This window comes from Schistocerca nitens, chromosome 7 (assembly GCF_023898315.1).
Source record: "Schistocerca nitens isolate TAMUIC-IGC-003100 chromosome 7, iqSchNite1.1, whole genome shotgun sequence".
Classification (NCBI taxonomy): domain Eukaryota; kingdom Metazoa; phylum Arthropoda; class Insecta; order Orthoptera; family Acrididae; genus Schistocerca; species Schistocerca nitens.
Genome location: NC_064620.1, coordinates 151,668,736 through 151,694,892, shown reverse-complemented (window position 1 = coordinate 151,694,892; position 26,157 = coordinate 151,668,736). Strand labels below are relative to the sequence as shown.

The following is a 26,157-nucleotide window of genomic DNA, read 5'->3' as shown; positions in this document are numbered from 1 at the left end:
TCCACAATATCTCATCTTACTCCACAACATACAAAAAATGTGTCTTTTCGTGCTATGGTAAAGAGAATAATCTGCTTACCATTATTTGATAAGAACACAGAAACAAAACTGAATGTGTTATGACACATACCTATGGAAAATGGATTCAATCCTGAAATATTTAATGGAATCTATAGACACAACAAAAATAAAAACTATAAGACAAGAGGGAGATAACTAACATCCATAAAAGAAGAGAAAAAAACAAGAGACTGAAGTATGTGGTCTTACTGCATATCAGGCAAATATCTGATATGATTAACTACACATTTCATACAATACTAGAAAAATTGCTTTTTGAATTGGAAATACAGTTGAATCCAATACAGACACACAACTGACCCAACATTCCGCTACCATCAATCAGGCATACAAAAAGTGCAGTGCAAAGATAGTGGCAAATATTACATTGGACCAACCAGTAGAAAAATATGTACATGATATGAATAACAGTGTAACACTGACATAAGCAATCCATCAACATTTTTTATGCATTTGAAAGATGAAAAGTGTGTAGTAGTTAAAAGTGAAAATATTGTTATTTTACATGAAGCAGAGAAAGGTGCATATATGGAGCCATATATTTTTTTTCACAACATGCTAAAGAAACAAATTCCATTCTGAATGAACAATTCAAACTGAAAACTAAAAATACATTAAAAATTTTCATGTTACCTTGTTACAAAAATAATACTAATCATGAAAACCAATTGATTAGAAATAGATTTATGGCATTTACAGGCTGGCAATATTTTTTGCTAATGTTTGCTCATGACTCTTTGCCATTTAATATGGGTATTCCTTGAAAAGTGTTCTGTAATTAACACTACACATATCTATATGGGTGGTCAAAATTATGGAAACACCACAAGAAATGCATGCATGAACATAAATGCAGACAATAGCCAAGTCTGCAGGTTGCACTGTTGTTCTGGACCACAAATTGCACCTGAGCAATGTCCTCAAAATGTTGCAAGTGTTCTGTGTAGTTGTGAATGCATTACGTCAGAGATCTCTGCATTTGAATGTGAGAAAATTGTTGGTGCTCATATGGTGTGTGCTTCTGCAACCAAGGCACCCAGTGTTTGGTGTTTCAAGAGGCACCATATCGAAAATTTATACAGCAGACAAGAAAAGCAGAAAAACATCATCTGTTGAGCCATAAACTGGACAAAGGTTAATTATTAGTGATCATGAAAGGTGATCAATAGGAGAACTGTGACAAAAAATGAGATTACTGATCATGATATGTGGCCATTAGGAGAACTGTGATGAAAAATAAGAGGTTACAGCTGCAAAAGTCACTGCACAGCTGAAGGTCATAATTACAAACCCTGTAAGCACAAACAAAACATGAATGAAGGTCCATGAGCTGGAAACTGCTGGATGAGCTGGAATTTCAGAACCACACACCAGTGACGCAAATGCCTGTAACAGGAAAACATGGTGCCAAAGCCATGAAACCTGGACTCTGGAGCAATGGGAAAAAAGTCATTTGGTTGGATGAGCCTTGTTTCACACATTTCCAACTTCTGTCCAACTTCACAGCCCAAAAGTGAAACATGGTGGGAGTTCAGTGATGATATAGGCAGTCATATTGTGGCACTACATGAGCCCCATGGTTACTCTACAAGGTCACATTACTACCATGAATCATGTGAACATTTCAGCTGATCATGTCCATCACAGACCATAATGCTGTTTCCTAATGGTGGTGCTGTGTTCCAAGATGACAGGACCCCTGCTCACGGAGATTGCATCATCCAGTACTGGTTTTGTGAACACGAGGATGAATTGTTGTATCTCCCATGCCCACTACAGTCATCAGATCTCAAAATTATTGAGCCTTTGTGGTTTACTTTGGAGAGAAGGGTTCATGTTCACTTTCCACCTCCATCACTGTTACCTGAACTTGGTTCTAAATGGCTCTGAACACTATGGGACTTAACTGCTGAGGTCATCAGTCCCCTAGAACTTAGAACTACTTAAACCTTACTAACCCAAGGACATCACACACATCCATGCCCGAGGCAGAATTCGAACCTGCAACTGTAGCGATCACGCAGTTCCAGACTGTAGCGCCTAGAACCGCTTGGCCACTCTGGTCAGCACTGAACTTGCCACTATTTTAGAGGGACAATGGTAGTCTCCCTTGAAAGCCAAACAGTAACTCTATTTATGTATCCTGAGATGACTGGAAGCTGTATTAGGCATGGTAATATGTTATGTTTTTGGTGTTTCCATATTATTGTCCACTCCTTGTACCTCTGCTTGACTAAACATTATTTATTAATATTATATTTTAACATTAATCAAACAATGGAAAAATCAGGATGGAATGTAACAATATCAGAAAAGGAAAGATGCTACACACCATATAGCGGAGATGGTGAGACACGATAGGCACAACAAAAAGATTCACACAATTACAGCTTTCGGCCATTAAGGCCTTTTGTCAGCAGTAGACACACATACACACACACACTCACACAAACGCAACTTGCACACACGTCTGATGTCTCAGAGAACTGAAACCACACTGCGAGCAGCAGCACCAGTGCATGATGGGAGTGGTGACTGGGTGGGGGTAAGGAGGAGGCTAGGGTAGGGAGGGGGAGGGGTAGTACGGTGGGAGTGGCGGACAGTGAAGAGTTGCAGTTTAGACGGAGGGCAGGAGAGAAGGTTCGGAGAGGGGAGGAAGTAAGTAGCGGAAAGGGGAGAAATAAAAAGACATTAAAAGACTGGGTGTGGCGGTGAAATTCGGCTGTGTAGTGGAATGGGAACAGGGAGGGGGCTGGATGGGTGAGGACAGTGACTAGTGAAGGTTGAGGCCAGGAGGGATACAGGAACATAGGATGTATTGCAGGGAAAGTTCCCACCTGTGCAATTCAGAAAAGCTGGTGTTGGTGGGAAGGATCCATATGGCACAGGCTGTGAAACAGTCACTGAGATGAGGGATATCATGTTTGGCAGCATTTTGAGCAACAGGGTGGTCCACGTGCTTTTTGGCCACAGTTTGTCGGTGGCCATTCATGCAGACAGATAGCTTGTTGGTTGTTGTGCCTACATAGAATGCTGCACAGTGGTTGCAGCTGAGCTTGTAAATCACATGACTGATTTCACAGGTAGCCCTGCCTTTGATGGGATAGGTGATGCTAGTGGCCGGACACGAGTAGTTGGTGGTATGAGGATGTATGGGACAGGTCTTGCATCTAGGTCTATTACAGGGGTATGAGCCATGAGGTAAGGGATTGGGAACAGGGGTTGTGTAATGATGGATGAGTATATTGTTTGGTTTCGGTGGATGGCGGAATACCACAGTAGGAGGGGTGGGAAGGATAATGGGCAGGACAGTCCAGAACAGATGTTCATTCACATGATACCAGATATAAAAACAATCTTAATGTAGACTTTACTAGGCTATCTAAGGTCCAAAGTAGCTTTCAGCAAACAGGATTAAAATTATATAACAAGTTACCACAATCACTGAAAGACCTACAAGGTGATGCCTTCAAGAAGCAGCTGCACAAATTGTTAGCTGATAAGTGTATCTATGATGTAAAGGAATTAGAATGTAGTAGAGAGTGAGAGTAACTATGATGTCAAGGAATTTGAATGTAGTAGAGAGTAACTATGATGTTATGGAATTATAATGTAGAGAATAACTCTTATCCTTATGTAATGTAATCTGAATGTACATAGTTTCCCAATTTTAGATTCACTATCAAATGTAATGTCAAAACTGTCTATTTCAACAAATGTTGGCTAATGACAAGTAATAAATAAATAAATAAATAAATAAATTTCTCATTTCAGGCCACGGCAAGAGGTAATCGAAACCCTGACGGAGAATGTAATTCAGGTGCTCCAGTCCTGGATGGTACTGAGTTACGAGGGGAATGCTCCTCTGTGGCTGGACTGTGGGACTTTGGGAGGTGGTAGGAGACTGGAAAGATACGGCACTGGGGATTTGTTTTTGTACAAGGATGGGAGGATCATTACGGTCAGTGAAGGCTTCAATGAGACACTTGGTCATCAAAGATGACATCTTTGCTATCTGGATTGAAGGTGAGGGCACCTTATTCACATTCCTCCAGAACCTCAACAACTTCTACCCCATTTGCTTCATCTGGTCCTACTCAACCCAACAAGCCATCTTCCTGGATGTTGACCTTCACCTCAGAGATGGCTACATCATTAACTCTGTCCATATCAAACCTACTAACCACCAGCAATACCTCCACTTCGACAGCTGCCACCCATTCCGTACCAAGAAGTCTCTTCCGTACAGTCTACCGTATTTACTCGAATCAGAGCCGCACTCGAATCTAAGCCGCACCTGAAAAATGAGACTCGAAATCAAGGAAAAAAAAATTTCCCGAATCTAAGCCACACCTGAAATTTGAGACTCGAAATTCAAGGGGAGGGAAAAGTTTTAGGCCGCACCTCCAAATCGAAACAAAGTTGGTCCATTGTAATATAAGACACAATTTAGGTCGAATGAATGATGATACAGCTACAGTAGTTTGGTTCGAGTCATAAGCTTAGCAGTTAAGCTTTACCAGGTAGCCATTGCTATGCGCCAGGCGCTCCGTCCGTATTTATATGGGTACCCTTCCTTTTGCACGTGCTTTGTCTGGTTTGAATCGTTTGCTTATTTTACTTTGATCTGATAAGTGTCGTTTTCTTTGTTATAGGTGTTTACGTCACTCTAACCTGAAAATACATTACTGAACTGTGTCAAGCTTGTTTGTCGCATTCTGATAGTGCGTGTTCATGGCATGTCGCCGCTCGGGGCATGGCTTGCTTTTGTGCGCGCAACCGCCGCTTACAAAAAAAAGAGGAATCGTCTCACTAGCGAAACAATGGCAAGAGACCACTATTTTTTGTTACTTACACCACTGCTTTCTTTGATAATGATAAGCAAGAACCAAATAATAAACTGTGTATGATAAATGATGTTCTGAACGAGAGTGTAGCGAAAATTTTTCTCCATTTGAAAATCTTTGCAGGCGTCCCTTTAGTACATTACATTCTGCACAGAAATTAGAGTCATCTTAGATTTAAAAATCTAGTCAGTTGCCGTGCTTCATTTCTGACTGTATCACTATTAGGCATAAGAATAATGCGAATATAAATATGACACGATACGTATACTCTTCCGCGTTTACTGTTGTCTCACTCTAGTTTCGTAGTTTATTAGGCAGACAGGATTTAAATTAGATAGCAGCAAACACGAAAGAATACATGGCAAAATGTTTATATTCGTATTATTCTTATGGTGAAGAGAATACTGCATGTGATTCACAATTCATCAAGTTCCTATTAGCAACCATCTCTTCTCACAGGTAGGAAAAAATTCAGAATGTGGAATTGGCCATATTGACAAACATCCCAAACAGTCTTGCCAGTCGGATTTTCGTAGTACATTGAAATGCTGCTACATTCGAAGACAAACAATACAGAATTTGTATTTTCTTCGTTGGATAATGTATGAAAATACAGTGGTCGAAACTCGGGGCGGAGAAAAAAAGCTCGTCTTGCACCTTTTCTTTTTAAATTTATTTACTGACGCAGAGGTTTTGGCGCCAGTATTTATCTTTGTGCCTACAAAGCATACCAGTGTAGCGCTACGTATATTCAATGGCAGGAGTTAGTTGTGACGGCGCCTTTCAACATTTTTCAGAACTTCCACTTGCTTTGTACTCGATTCTAAGCCGCAGGCGGTTTTTTGGATTACAAAAACCGGGAAAAAAGTGCGGCTTAGATTCGAGTAAATACGGTAGCCACATGTGGTGGTCACATCTGCAGTGATGAGCAGTCCCTCTTAAAATATGCCGAAGGTCTCACTGAAGCCTTCACTGACCATAATTATCCTTCCATCCTTGTACGAAAACAAATCTCCCATGCCTTTCCAGTCTCCCACCACCTCCCAAAGTCCCACTATCCAGCCACACAAGAGCATTACCCTCGTAACTCAGTACCATCCGGGACTGGAGCAACTGAATTACATTCTCTGCCAGGTTTTCAATTACATTGTCATGCCCTGAAATGAGAAATGTCCTGCCCACTATCCCCACCCCTCCTACTGCGGTATTCTGCTGTCCACCAAACCTACACAATATACTCGTCCATCCTTACACAACCCCTGCTCTCAATCCCTTACCTCATGTCTCATACCCCTGTAATAGACCTAGATGCAAGAGCTGTCCCATACATCCTCCTACCACCTGCTCCTGTCCGGTCACTAACATCACCTATCCCATCAAAGGCAGGACTACCTGTGAAACCAGTCATGTGATTTACAAGCTAAGCTGCAACCACTGTGCTGCATTCTATGTAGGCATGACAACCAACAAGCTGTCTGTCCACATGAATGGCCACCGACAAACTGTGGCCAAAAAGCAAGTGGACCACCCTGTTGCTCAACATGCTGCCAAACATGATATCCCTTATCTCAGTGACTGTTTCACAGTCTGTGCCATATGGATCTTTCCCACCAACACCAGCTTTTCTGAATTGCACAGGTGGGAACTTTCCCTGCAATACATCCTACGTTCCTGTAACCCTCCTGGCCTCAACCTTCGTTAGTCACTGTCCTCACCCATCCAGCCCCCTCCGTGTTCCCATTCCAGCACTACACAGCCGAATTTCACCGTCAAACCCAGTCTTTTAATTTCTTTTTATTTCTCTCCTTTCCGCTACTTACCCCCTCCCCTCTTTGCACTTTCTCTCCTGCCCTCCATCTAAACTGCAACACTTCACTGTCCGCCACTCCCACCATACTATCCCCCCCTCCCCGTCCCAGCCTCCTCCTTACCCCCACCCAGTCACCACTCCCATCATGCACTGGTGCTGCTACTTGCAGTGTGGTTTCAGTTCTCTGAGACTGCACACGTGTGTGCAAGTTGCGTTTGTGTGAGTGTGCATGTGTGTACGTGTGTCTACTGCTGACAAAGGCTATAATTGTGTGAATCTTTTTGTTGTGCCTATCGTGACTCCGCACTCTGCTACATTTTAACATTATTTATAAAGATTGTATTTTTGATATGTATGCATAAATATGAACATCTTTATAATATTTTCATACCATTGTAGAACTTGGTAATGAAGAGTGCTGTACTGATGCGATTTCAATAGCGTGTTTCTTTCCTAAATAGGATGCACGTGATGATTTCACCAATAAATCACGTTCAAACTGTCTTATACGTTCTGCAAATTTTGGACTCAAAAAAACTGCCTGCCTCTGTTCCTGTACTGAGCGACTCCATCTAAGTCTTGGATGCAGTCCTTTAATACACCTGTCAAAAAATGTAACATTTTAATATGGATACCCAACAAGTTAACACAAAACTGAACAGTTATGGTAAAAAATGTCTTTAATTATCTATTGAATTCAGGAGAACAAAATATAGCCTCTATACTTTGCACACATAACTTGTTTTAAAAACATTAACACAATAGAATAGATTGCTGTACATCAGCGACCAAACATCATTAAAATACTGGTACCTTCCAATAGTTTATCAATTATGGTCAGCTTTGCTTATGGTCTATCAAAATTGTTTTCAACCCTGATGCTTATCCAATTAAAGGATCAAGTCAACACTTCCCAATTATTGTTTTGCAGTTCTGCTCATGTCCTTTAGCAAATAGATTATATGTTTCAACAGCAAAGTCCCAATGAGACAGGTATGGCATCATTCATGTAAAACATATTTTTATATTGTACATTGTAATTTTTATAATGCTATTCTCACAATAATACTTTCCCCACAACTACCTCTGATAGGACTATTTTCTATTAAAAAAAAAGGATCATATGCAAGTACATTTCCAATCAATGCTATCCACAAAAATCACAACTGAAACATTAGAAAATTAAGGAAATCAGTGTAAACTTGTTCAGTGAATAGCGTAAACTGTTTAGTCAAAAATAACTAAAATGGATTTTAAAACATTGTGAAAGGCAATGTCCACAAGTAAATCAGCTACAGATTAGCATGTGTTGGAAGTTCCCCATGTCCTCAATAGAAAATGCAAAGAATGAAGCTTCAGATTCTTAAACAAATAACAAATGTGAAAGTTAAAAATGATTCTTTAAGACTAAATAAGTATGTTGAACCTTTTGCCTTTGTTGAAATAGGAGTAATTTTTCCTTTGTATGAAATTATTGACACTAATATTATTATTCTCTGCATTGTCAAGATATTTGAAAACACATGTAAGAAGATACTACAAAATTTGGAACATGAAGGATGTTTCTCAGTTCAGTTTGAGGGCTTGTGATGATGATGAAGTAGGTATGATGTGAATGACGAAACATGTAAAATAAAATATTCCATACATCCACATTTGCTGCATAAAAGAATTATTACAATTTACTATGACTCAGATAATAACTATAGTTGTAAGCAACTAACTAATGTGATAACAATGTAAAATATTAATCACTGTTGTAGTAATGGAACAAGATGTGGACAATGAATTAAGAAGAGACAGCACATGTACAATATGAAAAGCAAATACTATATGTTTTGGGTGTCACATAGCACTGGCCACTCAAGCATTAAAGCACAATTACTTGTTTCCAGCCTGATAAGAAATTAAATTAGATCCACCCAATAGATTAACTAATCAAGAAGTCTTACTTGATATGTTTATAATATTTCTTATTGTTCTTAATATATATTAATGATTTGTCATGTTCATGAAGATATAAAGCTAGTTCTTTTTGCTGATGATACAAATATAGTTATCACACCCAACAAACCTGAGTTAGATGAGAAAATTGTAAATAACATCTTTCAGAAAATTAAGTGGTTCTTTACAAATGGACTATCACTAAATTTTGAGAAAACACAGTATATACAGTTCTGTACACTAAATAGCATAACACCATTGATAAATATAGACTTTGAACAAAAGTCTGTTGCTAAAGCAGAATATTCAAAATTTCTGGCGGTGTGCATTGATGATAAATTGAATTGGAAGAAACACATTGATGATCTGCTGAAACATTTTAAGTTCAGCTTCTTATACTGTTAGGGTTATTGCAAAATCTTGGTGACAAACATATCAGTAAATTAGCCTACTATGCCTATTTTCATTCATTGCACAGAAGCATCTAATCAGAATAATAGGTGCAACCCTCCCAAGAACACCTTGCAGACATGCATTTAATAAACTACGGATATTCACAGTACCTTCACAATACATAATTAATTATTAATAACCCATCCCCATTAAAAAATAATAGCAAACTGCATAGCTACAACAATATAGGAAAGGATGGGCTTCACTATTCTGTGTTAAATCTGACTTTGCAATGGAAAAGAATGAATTATGCTGCCACAGAAATCTTTGGTTACTTGCCAAATAGCATTAAAAGTCTGACAGAGAGCCAACCAGCATTTGAAAATAAATTTAAAAATTTCTGGACGATGACTCATTTTACTCAGCAGATGAATTTTTAGATATGAAGTAGCAACCGCAAAAAAAAAGAAGAAGAGTAGGTAAGTGCAGTGCACATCTTGATAAGCCCTTCTCCATGTACCTACTTCACAGTTCTTTCACTCAGACGAACTGCAAACTATGTTATCACAAAATTCATATACTTAATCTCCTTATGTGACAGTATTATGAAAAGGATAGATTTAAGGAGATGGGACCTGGATAAACTGAAAGAACCAGAGGTTGTACAGAGTTTCAGGGAGAGCATAAGGGAACAATTGACAGGAATGGGGGAAATAAATACAGTAGAAGAAGAATGGGTAGCTCTGAGGGATGAAGCAGTGAAGGCAGCAGAGGATCAAGTAGGTAAAAAGACGAGGGCTAATAGAAATCCTTGGGTAACAGAAGAAATATTGAATTTAATTGATGAAAGGAGAAAATATAAAAATGCAGTAAATGAAGCAGGAAAAAGGGAATACAAACGTCTCAAAAATGAGATCGACAGAAAGTGCAAAATGGCTAAGCAGGGATGGCTAGAGGACAAATGTAAGGACGTAGAGGCTTGTCTCACTAGGGGTAAGATAGATACTGCCTACAGGAAAATTAAAGAGACCTTTGGAGAGAAGAGAACCACTTGTATGAATATCAAGAGCTCAGATGGCAACCCAGTTCTAAGCAAAGAAGGGAAGGCAGAAAGATGGAAGGAGTATACAGAGGGTTTATACAAGGGCGATGTACCTGAGGACAATATTATGGAAATGGAAGAGGATGTAGATGAAGATGAAATGGGATATAAGATACTGCGTGAAGAGTTTGACAGAGCACTGAAAGACCTGAGTCGAAACAAGGCCCCAGGAGTAGACAACATTCCATTAGAACTACTGATGGCCTTGGGAGAGCCAGTCATGACAAAACTCTACCATCTGGTGAGCAAGATGTATGAGACAGGCGAAATACCCACAGACTTCAAGAAGAATATAATAATTCCAATCCCAAAGAAAGCAGGTGTTGACAGATGTGAAAATTACCGAACTATCAGTTTAATAAGTCACAGCTGCAAAATACTAACGCGAATTCTTTACAGACGAATGGAAAAACTGGTAGAAGCCGACCTCGGGGAATATCAGTTTGGATTCCGTAGAAATGTTGGAACACGTGAGGCAATACTAACCTTACAACTTGTCTTAGAAGAAAGATTAAGAAAAGGCAAACCTACGTTTCTAGCATTTGTAGACTTAGAGAAAGCTTTTGACAATGTTAACTGGAATACTCTCTTTCAAATTCTGAAGGTGGCAGGGGTAAATTACAAGGAGCGAAAGGCTATTTACAATTTGTACAGAAACCAGATGGCAGTTATAAGAGTCGAGGGGCATGAAAGGGAAGCAGTGGTTGGGAAAGGAGTGAGACAGGGTTGTAGCCTCTCCCCGATGTTATTCAATCTGTATATTGAGCAAGCAGTAAAGGAAACGAAAGAAATTTATGGAGAAGAAGTAAAAACTTTGAGGTTTGCCGATGACATTGTAATTCTGTCAGAGACAGCAAAGGACTTGGAAGAGCAGTTGAACGGAATGGACAGTGTCTTGAAAGGAGGATATAAGATGAACAACAACAAAAGCAAAACGAGGATAATGGAATGTAGTCAAATTAAATCGGGTGATGCTGAGGGGATTAGATTAGGAAATGAGACACTTAAAGTAGTAAAGGAGTTTTGCTATTTAGGGAGTAAAATAACTGATGATGGTCGAAGTAGAGAGGATATAAAATGTAGACTGGCAATGGCAAGGAAATCGTTTCTGAAGAAGAGAAATTTGTTAACATCGAGTATAGATTTAAGTGTCAGGAAGTCGTTTCTGAAAGTATTTGTATGGAGTGTAGCCATGTATGGAAGTGAAACATGGACGATAACCAGTTTGGACAAGAAGAGAATAGAAGCTTTCGAAATGTGGTGCTACAGAAGAATGCTGAAGATAAGGTGGGTAGATCACGTAACTAATGAGGAGGTACTGAATAGGATTGGGGAGAAGAGAAGTTTGTGGCACAACTTGAATAGAAGAAGGGATCGGTTGGTAGGACATGTTTTGAGGCATCAAGGGATCACAAATTTAGCATTGGAGGGCAGCGTGGAGGGTAAAAATCGTAGAGGGAGGCCAAGAGATGAATACACTAAGCAGATTCAGAAGGATGTAGGTTGCAGTAGGTACTGGGAGATGAAGAAGCTTGCACAGGATAGAGTAGCATTATTATTTTTTTTTTCCTCCAGATATCCCAAACTTATGTCCACAGTTTCAAGCATAAAGCCTGCTTTGTTTGTTTTTGACAAATAGAAACGTTAGATGCATTTTAGTGTGCTCAGAAATGTTCGATTATTGTAAAAAAATGGAGCAAAGAATTTGCATCAAATTTTGTGTGAAAAATAGAATCAAGTGCTATAAAACACTTGGAATATTAACAGTGGCATACAGTGAGTCTCCTCTAAGTAAAAAAAAAGTTTACAAGCAGTACAAGCTCTTCCAAGATGGCAGAGAAGATGCCAATGATGAACCTCGCTCTGGACGTCCAAGCACATCAACAACAGATGATAACGTCAAAACTGTGAAGAAAATTGTTTTGGAAAATCGTCAGATTACCATAAGAGAAGTTGCTGAGGATGTTGGCATATCAGTTGGCTTGTGTCATGTTTTGGGCATGAAATGTGTGTCAGTGAAGCTTGTTCCAAAACTTCCCAATTTTGATAAGAAGAACCATCGCATGAGCGTCACTCAGGAGCTCTTGAATGACACCAATGATGATCCTGGTTTGCTCAAAAGGGTCATTACAAGTGACGAAACGTGCGTTTATGGTTATGACATCTAAACCAAAGCCCAATCATCCCAAGGAAGCATCTCGGAGAGCCAAGGCCGAAAAAAGCACGCCAAGTTTGATCAATTAGCATTGCGTAGTGCTTCATGAGATTTTGCCTCAATGTCACAGGGTCAATAAGGAGTATTATCTTGATGTGTTGCACCATTTGGAGGAAGCAACATGCAAAAAAACGTCAGGAATTGTGGAAAACAATTCATGGCTTTTGCATCACGACAATGCACTTGCTCGGTCATCATTGCTTGTGAGAGAGGTTTTTGGCCAACAGCAACATGACAATCATGCCTTAGCCAACATTCATCAGATTTGGCCCCATGCAACTTTTCCCTGTTTCCAAAAATGAAGAGACCTGTGGCGTCAATCCACGGATCGATAGGCCAGAACATCATATGTGTGTTATGTCTTCGAGTTGATTTTTGTTTTGTATATTTCCGGGACTTCAGTTCCCGCCTGGTCTTTGAGCTGTACGTTTGTCGTGTAATAAAAGTATTGATGATTAGAAGAGAGAACCGTGGTCATTACCTTACCAGCTCTTGCCGACCACGCCGTCTCAAGCCAGAACTCATGAAAGTGGCTCGCGAACAAATAGACAATATCTTAGCAGCCGGCATCATCGAACCATCTGATGGATGCTGGGCCTCGCCTATCCACTTCATCACAAAAAGCAACAGCACCTGGCGTATGGTTGGCGACTATACTAAGTTGAACTCTCGTACTATCATAGACAAGTACCTGGTTCCTAACGTCGTGGATTTTAACCATGCTCTTGCAGGTGCCAAATATTTCTCGGTAGTGGACTGTAGGAGGGCCTATCATCAAATTCCGATGGCACCAGAGGATATTGAAAAGACAGCTGTTACAACACCTGTCGGCCTTTTCCAGTACCGGTTCCTGCCCTTTGGTCTCTGCAACGCTGCACAAACTTGGCAGAGATTCATAAACAAGGTGTTCTTTCATCTGGATTTTTGTTTCGTTTACTTGGACAACATTCTTATTTTCAGTCCTACTTTGCAAAAGAACACGGAACATTTACAGATTGTTAAAGGCACTCTTACTGCTGCCGGTGTTGAACTGAATAATAAGAAGCTCCAGTTGCACCAGACTTCGGTAAGATTCTTAGGCTACATTGTGTCAGCTAAGGGCCTCACTCCTCCTGAGGATAAAATCAAACCTATTTTGGATTCGCCACGACCTCACTTGTTTAAGGAGCTGTGCAGGTTCATCAGAACAGTTAGCTATTATATGGAGCACTTGCCTGCCGCAGCCGAGGTTCAGGCTCCCCTAACAGACGCCCTTGCTGGCAAAAATACGACTGGTAATCCACCCGGTCCCCTGCCATGGAACAAGCTTTTGACAAACTGAAGCACCTACTAGCAAATGCAGTGACTGTTGCCCAACCGCATCCGGACACTACATTTTTTATTACCGCGGATGCCAGTGATACCGCAGTAGGTGCTGTCCTCAGCCAAACCGTTGGAGATACTACATCTCCTTTGCAGTTCTTTTCTAAGAAGCTCAATGGCGCTCAAAACAAGTACTCAGCCTTTGATAGGGAGCTCTTGGCAGTTTACGAGGCTGTGAAACACTTTCGCGCCAAGGTTGAGGGTAGGGAGTCCTATGTTTTAACCAACCATAAACCTTTGGTTGCTGCTGTAAAGAACACCCCGACTGACCCTCCACCTAGACGCTTCCATCAATTGGGTTTTATATTGCAATTTACCTCTGACACACGACACATCAAGCGTGCAGATAATGTGGTCGCAGATTTTTTGTCTCATGTCGGCGCGCTCTCACAACTCTGATAGACCTCTCTAACTTGCCTCAGCTGCAGTCTGCCGAAACAGACACTATGGACATTATTTCCGATCACAGCTTGTCACTCAAACCTGTGTGATTCACCTTTCCTGGTGTCATAGGCAACGTCTGGTGTGATTAATCAACTGGTACGCTGCGTCCCTTCATACCCAAACCTCTACAGAGACAAGTGTTCGACAAATTACACGACCTAGCTCATCCAGGTGTGAGAGCCTCTACCAGACTTATTTCAGAGGGCTTCGTCTGGCACGACTTGCGTCGCGACTGCTAAGCCTGGGCCCGTGCCTGCATTCCGTGCCAGCAAAATAAAGTTTTGCGGCACACATCGTCCCCACTAGGCAGCTTCACCGCTCCCCCCAGTCGCTTCCAGCACATTCACATCGACTTGGTGGGCCCCCTCACCCCCTCCGAGGGTTACGGATACGTGCTATCTATTATAGACAGAACCTCTCGTTGGGTGGAAGCTGCCCCGCTACCCAATATTACATCCGAATCAGTGGCACGATCCTTCATAGACACTTGGATTTCACGCTTTGGCTGCCCTGTTTACTTGACGACCAACCAAGGCCATCAATTTGAGTCTGCCTTGTTTTCTGAACTATGTAGGCTGTGCGGCATCAAGAAAATTCATTCAACAGCATACCACCCCCAAAGCAATGGCCTCATGGAACGCTGGCATAGGACGCTTAAGATGGCCCTACGTTGCCATGGCCTCCTTTGGACGGAAGCCCTGCCATTCATCTTACTCAGTTTGCGGACCGCTTTCAAGGAAGACCTTAAAAGCTCAGTGGCCAAGTTCATCTACAGCCAGTCCCTTACACTGCCAGGTGAACTTGTTGTTCCTACTCCAGTCGCCAAACCGTCCGAACTTCCGTCCTTGGTAGAACGGGTGTGGTTACACTGTAACAACCTTCAACCCCCGCCCCCTTCCAGCCACACTCTGCCGCACACATATGTTCCCAAGGCGCTTGACACTTGTGAATTTGTGTTCCTTCACCACGACACTGTAAAAGCCCCATTACAACCCCCTTACACAGGCCCGTACAGAGTTGTCAAACGAACCAGTAACACAATGGACATCGTAATTAAGGGCTCAGTAACTACTGTCTCCCTCAACAGGGTTAAACCTGCTCGTGTTGAGTTTTCCCCTACCTCACCGTTGAAGAGACCACACTCTCTGGCAACCCTCGGCCTTCTTCCTCTGCTCATGATTCGAGTAAGCTCACACCTACACCGGTCCCGTCAACAAGCCCACACTCATTCTGGGGTTTTCCACCGCCCGGCTCCCATAGCAGAGGCCCCAGCTCCCAGTGCTCTAATATAACAGTTCCATCTTCGTGCGACAGCACACCGCACTGCTCTTCTAACCAGTGCAGCCCACAGGTTCCTGCCATGCCCACTCAGACCTCACCATCTGACACTCACCGCTCTACTCGCAGCACACCGCCCTCACCGTGCTACGGTTTCCCCACCCCACCGGCTCAGCATACCTCTCCATTAGCAGGCGCCACTTACAAGCTCTCTACCCACATTCATCCTAATGACATTTGTGGTTTATCTGTCATCGTTAGTGGTGATACCGCATTAGTGCTCCTTGCGTGTGACGATTCGTGTGACTCGTTAGGTGATTTGTCACAACATGTAGTGAAGCGTTTCAAAATCTCTGGAAGTGCTACGTGTGGCAACCTATGAGCTTACGTTAGGCCAAGTGGAAAGGTGATCATTAGGTTCCTGGCTGACGACACCCTTCCACACCAGCGCTCCCACACTGGCCGACGACTACGACTGCCGATGTCACTTCAAGACTTCAGTATCAGCATTGCAGGATTTGCTCCACGCTCTCCTCCCATACGGCCCGTGCCGTTAGATGCGGAGGAGCTCACTGTAACCCACTTAAACTCTCGCCAAGAGTAAAATTGGTCTGCTTATAAACATGTACCTGCCTCTAAAATTACTGTAGTTTGGGCAAGCTCTGATTACCAGAGTTAAAGATTATAATTCCTGTAATACCAAAATTATATTATCAACATGTATTTTCATTTCAAGTAGTAGAGAATATTTTATTTTAAATAGGCAATACTACTCCTATGTGGCTAGTATTTATAAATGAGTACAAAAGAACATCTCACCGAGGAAGCTCCTTAGGACTCCATCGTCCACCAATACATGTGGCTCCAGGTGGCCCATCTCCAAGAACATAGCCACGTTCACATTCATAAATGATCTGCTTATTGTTGGTGACCTTGCGTACATATGGGCGGTAATCATACACTCCCATGTTCCCAACCAACATGACTCTGCCATTTTCAATGTACCCAGGAAATGGGCAGTACACTGGTGATCAAAATAACTTTTCATTAACATGAATATAAATTTATTGAAGAAATACATGCTTATCACAATGTTACACATAATGGAAACAAAACTAATAACTGTTTCACTAAAAACAACAACAGAAAAGAATCACAACAATGACAGAAGTAGAAACTACATTTTTTCATGTAAATATAACAACAAAAATTTAAAAAGGGAACAGTTCTTGTTAGCCATATGTGTTTTAAAGAATATTAAATGAGCAAAAGAAATGCAGAAAAAAACAATAATGTTATACTAATGTATAAAATGTAAGAAGAAGATGAGAGACTTTCAGCATCAATAACTTTAAGTTTTTCTTTAGGAATAACTCAATAACTTGCTCCTTCTTTTTATGACTTGCAAGCCAACGTCCTTCTAACTGGGTCACTACCACGTGTCTGAGTATATAAAAGAACCAATAAAAATCGATAGTTGCCATCCCTCCCATATCAAATAATTTCTTCGTTACTGCATTGTGTATGTAATCAACATAACTCTTCTGATCTTGTAGCCTCTACAAATCGGGTTAGTCACTTCCATACTTGATAAACCTCCTCATATAGATCAATCATTCCTCCTACACAGGAATAATATCCTGCTTCACAGTGATTCTAGTCTCTCTATCAGAGACACAATTTTAAAATGTAGCCCACCTTGGATTAAATTCTCAACACTTCATTCTGTATTAGTCATATATCAGGCTACATGTCAACTGTTCATTAGCTGTAACAATCATAAATCCCAAGGAAACCACTGAAATTATTTTAAAAATCTGTGGATCTCTAACATAATCTTACCACATCCTTCTTAGTCCTGCCTACACTACAAGAAATGCTCCATCACTGTGAGAGCAACTTGAGAGACCACAATTCTTGTACACAAGTTCATGATTAATCACTCTCCCACTTTGGAATAAGCATTGGTTCACAGAGTTTCATAGAGGATGAACAGAAATAGTGGCAGTGTAAAGCCTTCACTATGCACAAGAGCATGTACAGTAATGAACTTTCATAATATACTTTGGGTGGTGCTCACCTTAAGCCCAGATCATGACCTTACATAGTCAATTCTGCACCACCTAATCTATACATCTCTCTGTTACTTTTCTAAAATATGTGGGAGCTAATTTGTAAAGCCTGTGTAAGCAAGAGATATGTGTGTTATAAAAAGATGTACTTTTGGTGCACAGGTGGTTCTTAAATAAACCTTCTTGAGATTAAAATCATATGCCAGATTTCACTATCTCCAGCCACACCACTGATAAATCCTACACCAAAGGCAGAGTAACAAGCAAGTGAAACAACCCACATAGCTTATCAATTGACATACCATGATGAGAAAAATCATGACTACCTGCTTACTAGTATTTTGGCCCACCTTTTGAATGCTATACAGCAACAATTCTCCATGGCATGGATTTAACAAGTCTTTGATACGTTCCCAGAGATATGTGGCAAAACAGATGTCTATGCACAGGTCACATAATTCTCATAAATTATGGGCTAGTGATTTGTTGTCACGTAGCAGGAATGCAATAGCATCCCAGATTCTATTGTGTTCAGACCACAGTATCAATTAGATTCCACTATTATGTTCCTCTACCCACCAAAGTATGATTCCAGCCTTGTGATAAGGACAGTTATCCTGCTGGAAAACACCATCACTGTCAGGGAAGACATCAAGCACACCAGGATGGAAGTGGTCCATGATATTGCTCACACAGTATGCAGCTGTCATGCTGCCTGTGACTACTACCACAGGTCTCACAGAAGCCCAAGGGAATATCCTCCATAAAATGAAACAGCACACATCAACCTGTCTCTGTGGGCATTTTTTGAGAAGCCATTTGCTGGATGACAGCTTGTGAGAGAAGAAACAGATTCATCTGACTAAGTGACTCATTTCCACTGATCCACAGTCCAATTTGATGATCCCATGCCATTACCGTCATCACTGACGAAGGCAACGGGTCAACATGAGAACATGTAAGGGTTGTCCGTTGCAGCACCCCTTGTTCAGCAGTGCTGAGTGGTCTGCTCCAAAACATCGGTGCCTCCACCTGCATTGTACTCTGTTGTCAAATGTGGCACAGATTGCTGCCTATCCTGCTTTACATTGCAGGCAGCCCTCCGAATCTTGTGATGAGGTATGGACATCCGGCACCTTGTCATCTACTCATAGTTTCACCATTTTATACACATACTGACGACAGTACCATCCCAACAGCCATTTCTGAGACGCTGCATCATCCACCAACACATGTGAGACCAGGTGGCTCATCAACAAGAACAGAACCATGCACACATTCAGTCATTAGGTGGGCATTGGTCTTAATGTTTCAGCTCATCAGCGTAAGTGTTTAATGCATGACTTCTTACATGGGAAAGACAACCACCATATCATATCATCTGAATAACCACTATGTATTCACGTAGGATATACCATGCAACTTGTATACATCCAATGCACAGCTGCTGAGCATGCTCTACAGCAGGGATTCCCAAACTTTTCCTCTGATGGAATAGTCAGAATCCTGGTATTTTGATGGAACATCTTGTTTATTTAAAAGGTTAATGAAAGGATGAAAAATGAGAAAAACTGGTTTTATTCAGAGAATACATCATTTTTACACCATAACTAATAACACAGAAATCATAATAAAATTTTAAAAAGTAATAAGTATTGTCAAAACAATAAAAAGAAATTGTCATGTTATTAATAGTTTCTCAAGGAGCACTTATTCAATTCCTGAGGACCAACAGTGTTCTTCAGAACACAGTTTGGGAAACCCTTGTCTACAGTTGACTCAAGAGACCCGAGTGCTTCCTAAACCACACAAGCCATTTGGATCCCCCTTCCTCCACCTGTTTTGTCCTTCCACAGTACCAATTCCTCCAAGTTTCAGTGATGGTACCTCGTGCTCCAATATACACTTTCACCCCAACTCCTCTTGGACTTAGCCTCCATTAAAGACCCCTCCTGTTTTTTTCCCATTTACTTCTTATTTCTGTTTATTTTCATTTTCTCCTTCAAACTAAATATTTTCTCTCTTTTTTCCAACTCCCTTTTTCTCTGCCCTCCTGATTTTTGATTTCATTATCCTTTCCACTTTCTAATTCCCCTTCACCTTTAGTCTGTCTGCACATCCCATTCTGGAACTTTATCCTTGAAGTATGAATTGAAGCTGACCTCCTAACCACTTAGGTATCTTCCCCTTCTTCTTTGCCTTCCTCATCTACACAACAGGTTGATCCCTCCTCACTCACACAACAGGTGTGTCACTCTCAATGTAGGGCCTGAAGTGATACAGTGATTCACTTGGCCCTGAATAATGTGTCTGAACACAAGCTTTGAGATTTCTGACAACTCCCTGCCTGAAATGCTGAGAACTTTGTGTCCATTTGAAATATCACAAACAGCACAACAAAATTTTTTAGAAGACTTTGAAAATTGCCATGTGGCCCAGGGTCACAGCAATATAGTGCAGTGACTGATCATCAAAGACTTTCCAGTGGTAAACAAGTTCCCTTCAGGTGTGGCCACCTGGCCACATTCTCTGCAACCCTGAGCTAATTCCAGGGGGCATTCAAGACAATAACATTGGTTTCCAAGTTGCTCGGACTGTTTTTCATTGCATCTCAGACAGGAATCTCCACATTATAAGGACAAGTGGTTAAATATTTATGTGAAGGTCACATTGCAGAAATACATTGTGGCATGGTGGCCACAAGACATTGGCCCTAGCTGATTCAAATCAATAATATTTCAGGCAGTGATCATGTTTGCCCAGTGTGCAAAGTTTTGTAACATGTAATAGTGCAAAAACATCCAGTGACTTTTATTTTCAGTATTGGCACATTGGTCTCAGTCAAAAACGAGTCTATCTTCTGTAGTGTGGGCACTCCCTCACTCAGCAAAGTGTAATTGAACTTGTGGGTGTATGGCCACCATGAGATGTCACTCTTCAGTCACATGCAAGTGATGGTCACTTACAATCAGTCATCTCAAATGTTGCCATTTTTGGTTGCAGCATATTCTTTGGTAGAGAACATTTTTGGTCTTGACACATATTCCACCTTTGAAGTTTCATTACTTCATTTACACCACTGCATTTTAGTATCCTGCACTGCAATTGACACACTTTGTACACAATTCCTCCACTGTTTGAACCTAGTTTGGGGAAGGTAGTTGAATTTCAGCCCCACATTGTCTTAAAGCCTACACCAAGTCCAAGATTTTGTAAATCTCATCCGACTCCATTGGTTATACAGGATAATGTTATGATTTAACCAGACAGATGACAACAACAACATGTTTTTCTCCATTTCCTACATTGGGCTTTGCCATTATTGCTTGTTACGAAGCCTGGAGACACTCTATGGTTATTAATAATTTTTCCTTCACTCATGTGGACAAACTTATTCATGTTATATCCTACGTGAATATGTAGTGGTTATTCAGAATAAGTCTGTGCATAAATCCATGAAGGGTATTTAAGTATTTCTAGGAAAAGTGAATTATATGTGCAATTTATTCCCCAGGCAGCCTCCATTGCCCATCTGTTAATTCTTCCTTGTAAAAATGAAGTACATTATGCATAACTGCATTTGCCACTTTGTGGACCTAACGCAAAACCACCAGAACATACAACACATTATCTTCATTGGTGTCTGCCCCAATACATGAGTGGTCAGCATGATGGATTGCCATCCTACGGGCCCGGGTTCGATTCTTGGCTGGGTCGGGGATTTTCTCCGCTCAGAGACTGGGTGTTGTGCTGTATTCATCATCATTTCATCCCCATCTGGCACACAGGTCACCCAGCATGGCGTCGTATGTAATAAGACCTACACCAAGGCGGCCGGACCTGCCCCGCAAGAGGCCTCCCGGCCAATGACGCCAAATGCTCATTTCCATTTCCATCTTCATTGGTGGATTCTCTGACAAATTTTCAATACTCCATTCACTATCACACTTCGGCTCATCATTTTAATGCTGATAAACATTCCTGTCTGCCAGGATATACTGATCCTAAATATAAACACCAGAGGACTGTTTGTTTTCAATCAGACGGCCAATTGGAGCAATCATTAGATGATTTACCTCTCAATTCCCAGGGGGCATTACAACAGCATATAAGTGTGACCCACTGCTTCCACAGTTCCTGTAATGTGTCTGATCAAATTGGTCTACCCAGTCCTCAGATGCAAAACTATATGGCCACCAGTATTTTTTACAATAACAGCACCAATTTAAAGTTTGGCAGGATATGGTGCTCTTTATGGAAGATGACAAATGGTGCCCTGTGGGGGTAATGTCAAGTGGTCTAACTTCTGCATCAATACAACTGTGGTATTTTCAAGCTGAAGCAACTGGCACACCATTTCAACTACAGGCCTCAATGGATGACAATTTAACATGGGTGGTTTGACAGTGTACCATTTGCCAGGCATATCAGCTGCGCTCAAACCAGCTGTTCTCTCCATGGTCAGTGCCACTGCACCAGTGCCCAGTTGCAAAGCATCAGTGTTCACCTCAGTCATTCTCTGATTTCATGGAACCTTTCTTAGGATCCGAGTGATTAATCATGGACTCCTTCTCCCACTACCTGTATGTCATCCACCTCCAGCAGACAACAGGAGCCACATAGAACCCTTGCAGTGGATCTTTGCAGTAGAGGGTGCACTCAGCACACTGCTGATAATAATGAGCCCCAATTAAAATTACCTATTTCAAAAGATTTTGCACCCGCAATGGAATTAAACATCTTACCAAATTCCCTTTCCCTTTCCACCCAGCTTCAAATGGACTGGTGGAATGGTTTGCATACAGCTTCAAAGGTCAATTGTTAGAAACCTTAGCATCTGCTAATCTGGCTTCAATTCTGAACTGCTTCCTAGCTTCTTACAGATCCACACCTATCAATGATAGGAGCTGCCTTCACAGCACACTTCTGGATCTCGTTTCTACCACCAGAACATGAAGCAGACATTCATCCTACTCCTGGTATGGGTGTGCACATCTGAGTAGAATCCAAAGTGTATTTCGGGATCTGTGGCGGGACAGCAGGGGCTCAAGGTAGTTTTAGTGGCTGTAACTGTAGCATATTATGCCAACACTACAGCCAACTCCAGTGCTGGCAATCTGGTAAGTGGTATCCCTCATCAGGGAGATCACCATTGCATTCACTCAATACAGCTCTCTACTCTGTCACACGAGATGGCCACCTGGTCCTCCTTCCTGCGAGCTGAGGAACACGCACATCTGCACTGAACTGGCTTCACTGATGATCAACTCTCCAGTTCCATCATGCCCTGCAGGATGCCTCCATTCCCAGAATCTCCAGGCCTATGCAAGAAGCTCCAGATCCAGCACCATTGTCAATGGCAGCCCCAGGCATATCCCACAAGCTTTGTATCATGACATTGCCCAGCTACCACCATGATGTCCTGCAGCCCTCTGGCTGGGCAGGTGATGGCCCTGTATGCCAGTTCATGGGGAGAGGATTTAGTAATCCCCTCCCCATCACATACTTGTGGGCAAGTGGAAGATACAGACAAATCAACACACATAAAGTCATCCATTTGCAGCGAGGGCACCCGCATTGGAAACACTGCTGATCTCACAAGCAGTCTTGTGGTTGTCTATATCAGACAAATACAAGGCACCTTCTGCTCTCTTCCTCAGTTTCTAGTATCTAATTTGCTCTACCTGTGGACTCGGTGACCACAAGTACTTACTGTATGCAGAGCTATAAATTATGAATGCAAAGTTTTCCCCTTTGTTAGACTTAATGGAACTTTCTTTAATATCAGACTCCCTAAAGATAGCAAAGCATATTAGTAATGCAAGTGCTTTATCAGGAGCTCTCTCATATTAACTCCATTTTGGGTTATATCAAGTTCCACCAACGCCTATTTCCGTTTAGTTTCATAGACTAATATGCAGTTTTAATTTGTTGTTACAAAAAAATTATTTCTGTTGAAGAAATGTTGTTGGGCTTAAAGCAAGTGTTACAACACAATGAACTTGATGTTTTGTTGTTCCACTGTTATGATACATTAGCTCTGCACTTGTAGCCTAATCTTCATATGGTGCAGAACCCAGCGATGAGGAGAGAAGCACCTCTGCAAGATAAATTTATCTGCAAGACTGCAGCATTAACAGATCATATTAATTACTATATTTGACATCTGCAGGAAGGAGAATTCCAAAACAAAAAATATGGAAGAATACATAGCACGGTGTTTACTTCAGTATCAAAATTACAGAGAACAGCGTATAGGAATTTCATCTTCTGTAGGTAAATATTAGCCAGCCATTCTGTTTCCTGTAGCATGAAGAAAAGTTCTCAATGGAGAGGTCAGATCTTTATATCAGACTTACTCATCATTTCAGAAACAGAAATAACTAGCCTGATTAACTTAAGTGTGAGTGCATTTGGTGTCCAAAGCAGCATTTGTAAAGCAGCATTCTCCCACAGTTCTGACAGTCTGGCTTACATATGATAAACGGATTGGCAAGATGTCTGGGACGGTCCCAATTTGTGGAGGTCTAAACTATCTTTTATTCTGTTCGTGAGGAATTTAACGTTGATAGGCGAAAGGAACATGCATTGCACCTTGTTGTTTTCCATAATACAACCAATTTCGCTGGACAGTGGCAGCACCTAATTGTTGCCTTTCTTTTGTTATGGAGAACACGAAGAAAGACTGATATTCAGCACTTCCCTATATATGTCAGTGGACTTGCTGTCTGTAAGTAGTGCTTTTATTTTCTTTTACTACTTAATATGGGTTCCAGTAGTGTACTGTGCACACAAGCAGAACCAACAAGAGACACTGTTAAGAGTTGTATGTCAGTAAATGGTTAAAAGTGTTTTTCCTGCAGTTAGTTCAATAGCACACATTGTCTAGCTATGTTTTTTTACTACAATGTGCTAGCAATATTATGAAGCCAAACAATGCACTCACAAGGAGCAATGATGCTTGACTTCTTGAAAGCCAAGAAAAATAACCTTAGGCAACAAAAACTTGCAGCTTCAAAATTTGGTTACTTGTGTCTAGAGACAGGAAAGTGGAACCAGTAATGAACAGGGGCAATGACAACTTCTCAGGTGCAAGTATTTTTTGGGAAAGATCATCAACAGATGAATATATATAATTAAACTAAAAAAGAATTTGTCTATCTCAAGCTCAGGAGAAGTCTATGATGTCATTTGAACAAAAGTTCACCTTTCTTATGTACTGAAATCTGCCAAGAATGGATATAGCCTTATAAAATCCATTGGATCATATCAGTATAGATACAACTGAAATACAACTTCTTAACTTCATATGTAAGAGAAAGGCTGGCAAAGTGACACTAGCACAAGCTGTATGGAAAAAAAAAGTTCAAATGTGTGTGAAATCTTATGGGACGTAACTGCTAAGGTCACCAGCCCCCAAGCTTACATACTATTTAACCTAAATTATCCTAAGGACGAACACAAACACCCATACCCGAGGGAGGACTCGAACCTCTGCCGGGACCAGCTGCACAGTCCATGACTGCAGCTGTAAGGAGGGGAGGAAAGATGTTACTAGGATGGTACTGATAAGAGGACCTGAGGAAGGTACAATATTGCCCACTAGGGCAATATATGGAAGTTGGTAGGAGACTTTCTCCTTTTCTGCCGATCTTTCAGTATAGATATCTAATTTGTTAGCTGTAGGCAAATAAAATGTAACTAAATTTTACTGTAGACGCACAGATTTTGCAAAAATACGGACAAATTCCATTCTAAAAGACAATGTATTAATGTAATTAAGGCATTATAATGCAAATGAAAATCAGAAATGAATGTTAACAACATTTCAAACAAAAGAAGAATATTTACTTACCAGCCACCCAAAAGGGTGCAACTGCACTATATTTAATAAACACAGAGATTAAATGAAGCGTGACAACAGGATGTCTATGATAACAGAGCTAGTGTATCTTGGTGTGTACAGCAACTGTTAGATAGGTGTGTGAGGTGGTGGTAGAGTGAGATAGTTAGCCAACTCCATTAGCCACAAGATATGGCTAGAGATGGATGCATAACAGTGGAGGAGCCCTGTTGGCTTGGACATTCTTAACCATCCAGCTGCTTTTCAGGAACAGATGCATGTATTCGGCATATGTTAATCTGATTGGGTTTTGCAATGAACTTATGAAAGGTAAAAGGGGGCAAGTTCACGCAAAATCTTCCCAAAGGCTATTAAGTGATGATCCTGAGGAAATGCTTTAGGATCATTTTAGGATGATAAATGAATATTCTACAAAGTCAAGATATAAGACATACATGAATGCCTAAATGATGTTCCTATGTGGTTGCTGTGTAAAGATTCAATGGTCTTTATCAAGAGCTATTACATGGAGCCTGGAGACCTGAACAGTGTTGGACCTCACTGAACGACAGAGTCTTGGAGGACAAACCAACGGCAGTACTGACATTATGAGTGTTCAGGTTGTGGCTTCTTTACATATAAGAGTAGTAGTATGTATCATAGAAGAGCAATGAAACAAGGGTGAGTGACACCACAACGAAAAAAATGCAAAAATGACAGATTATTTAAATTGTAGGGAACTAAAGAAGAGGTTTATGCAAAGCAT

The 26,157-nt window shown here is 41.1% G+C and overlaps 1 protein-coding gene across 1 annotated transcript in view; it reads right to left on the bottom strand.

Annotated features, from left to right (window-relative positions):
* The window catches only part of LOC126195511 (sushi, von Willebrand factor type A, EGF and pentraxin domain-containing protein 1-like), a 436,314-nt gene that overhangs the window by 189,759 nt on the left and 220,398 nt on the right, over window positions 1-26,157 (bottom strand). Inside the window, exons 8-9 of the mRNA XM_049934138.1 lie at window positions 16,296-16,500; window positions 7,130-7,340 (exon numbers count right to left, since the gene is read on the bottom strand). Of these exons, the coding sequence (XP_049790095.1) occupies window positions 7,130-7,340; window positions 16,296-16,500 (416 nt within the window). The remainder of the gene's footprint in view (window positions 1-7,129; window positions 7,341-16,295; window positions 16,501-26,157) is intronic.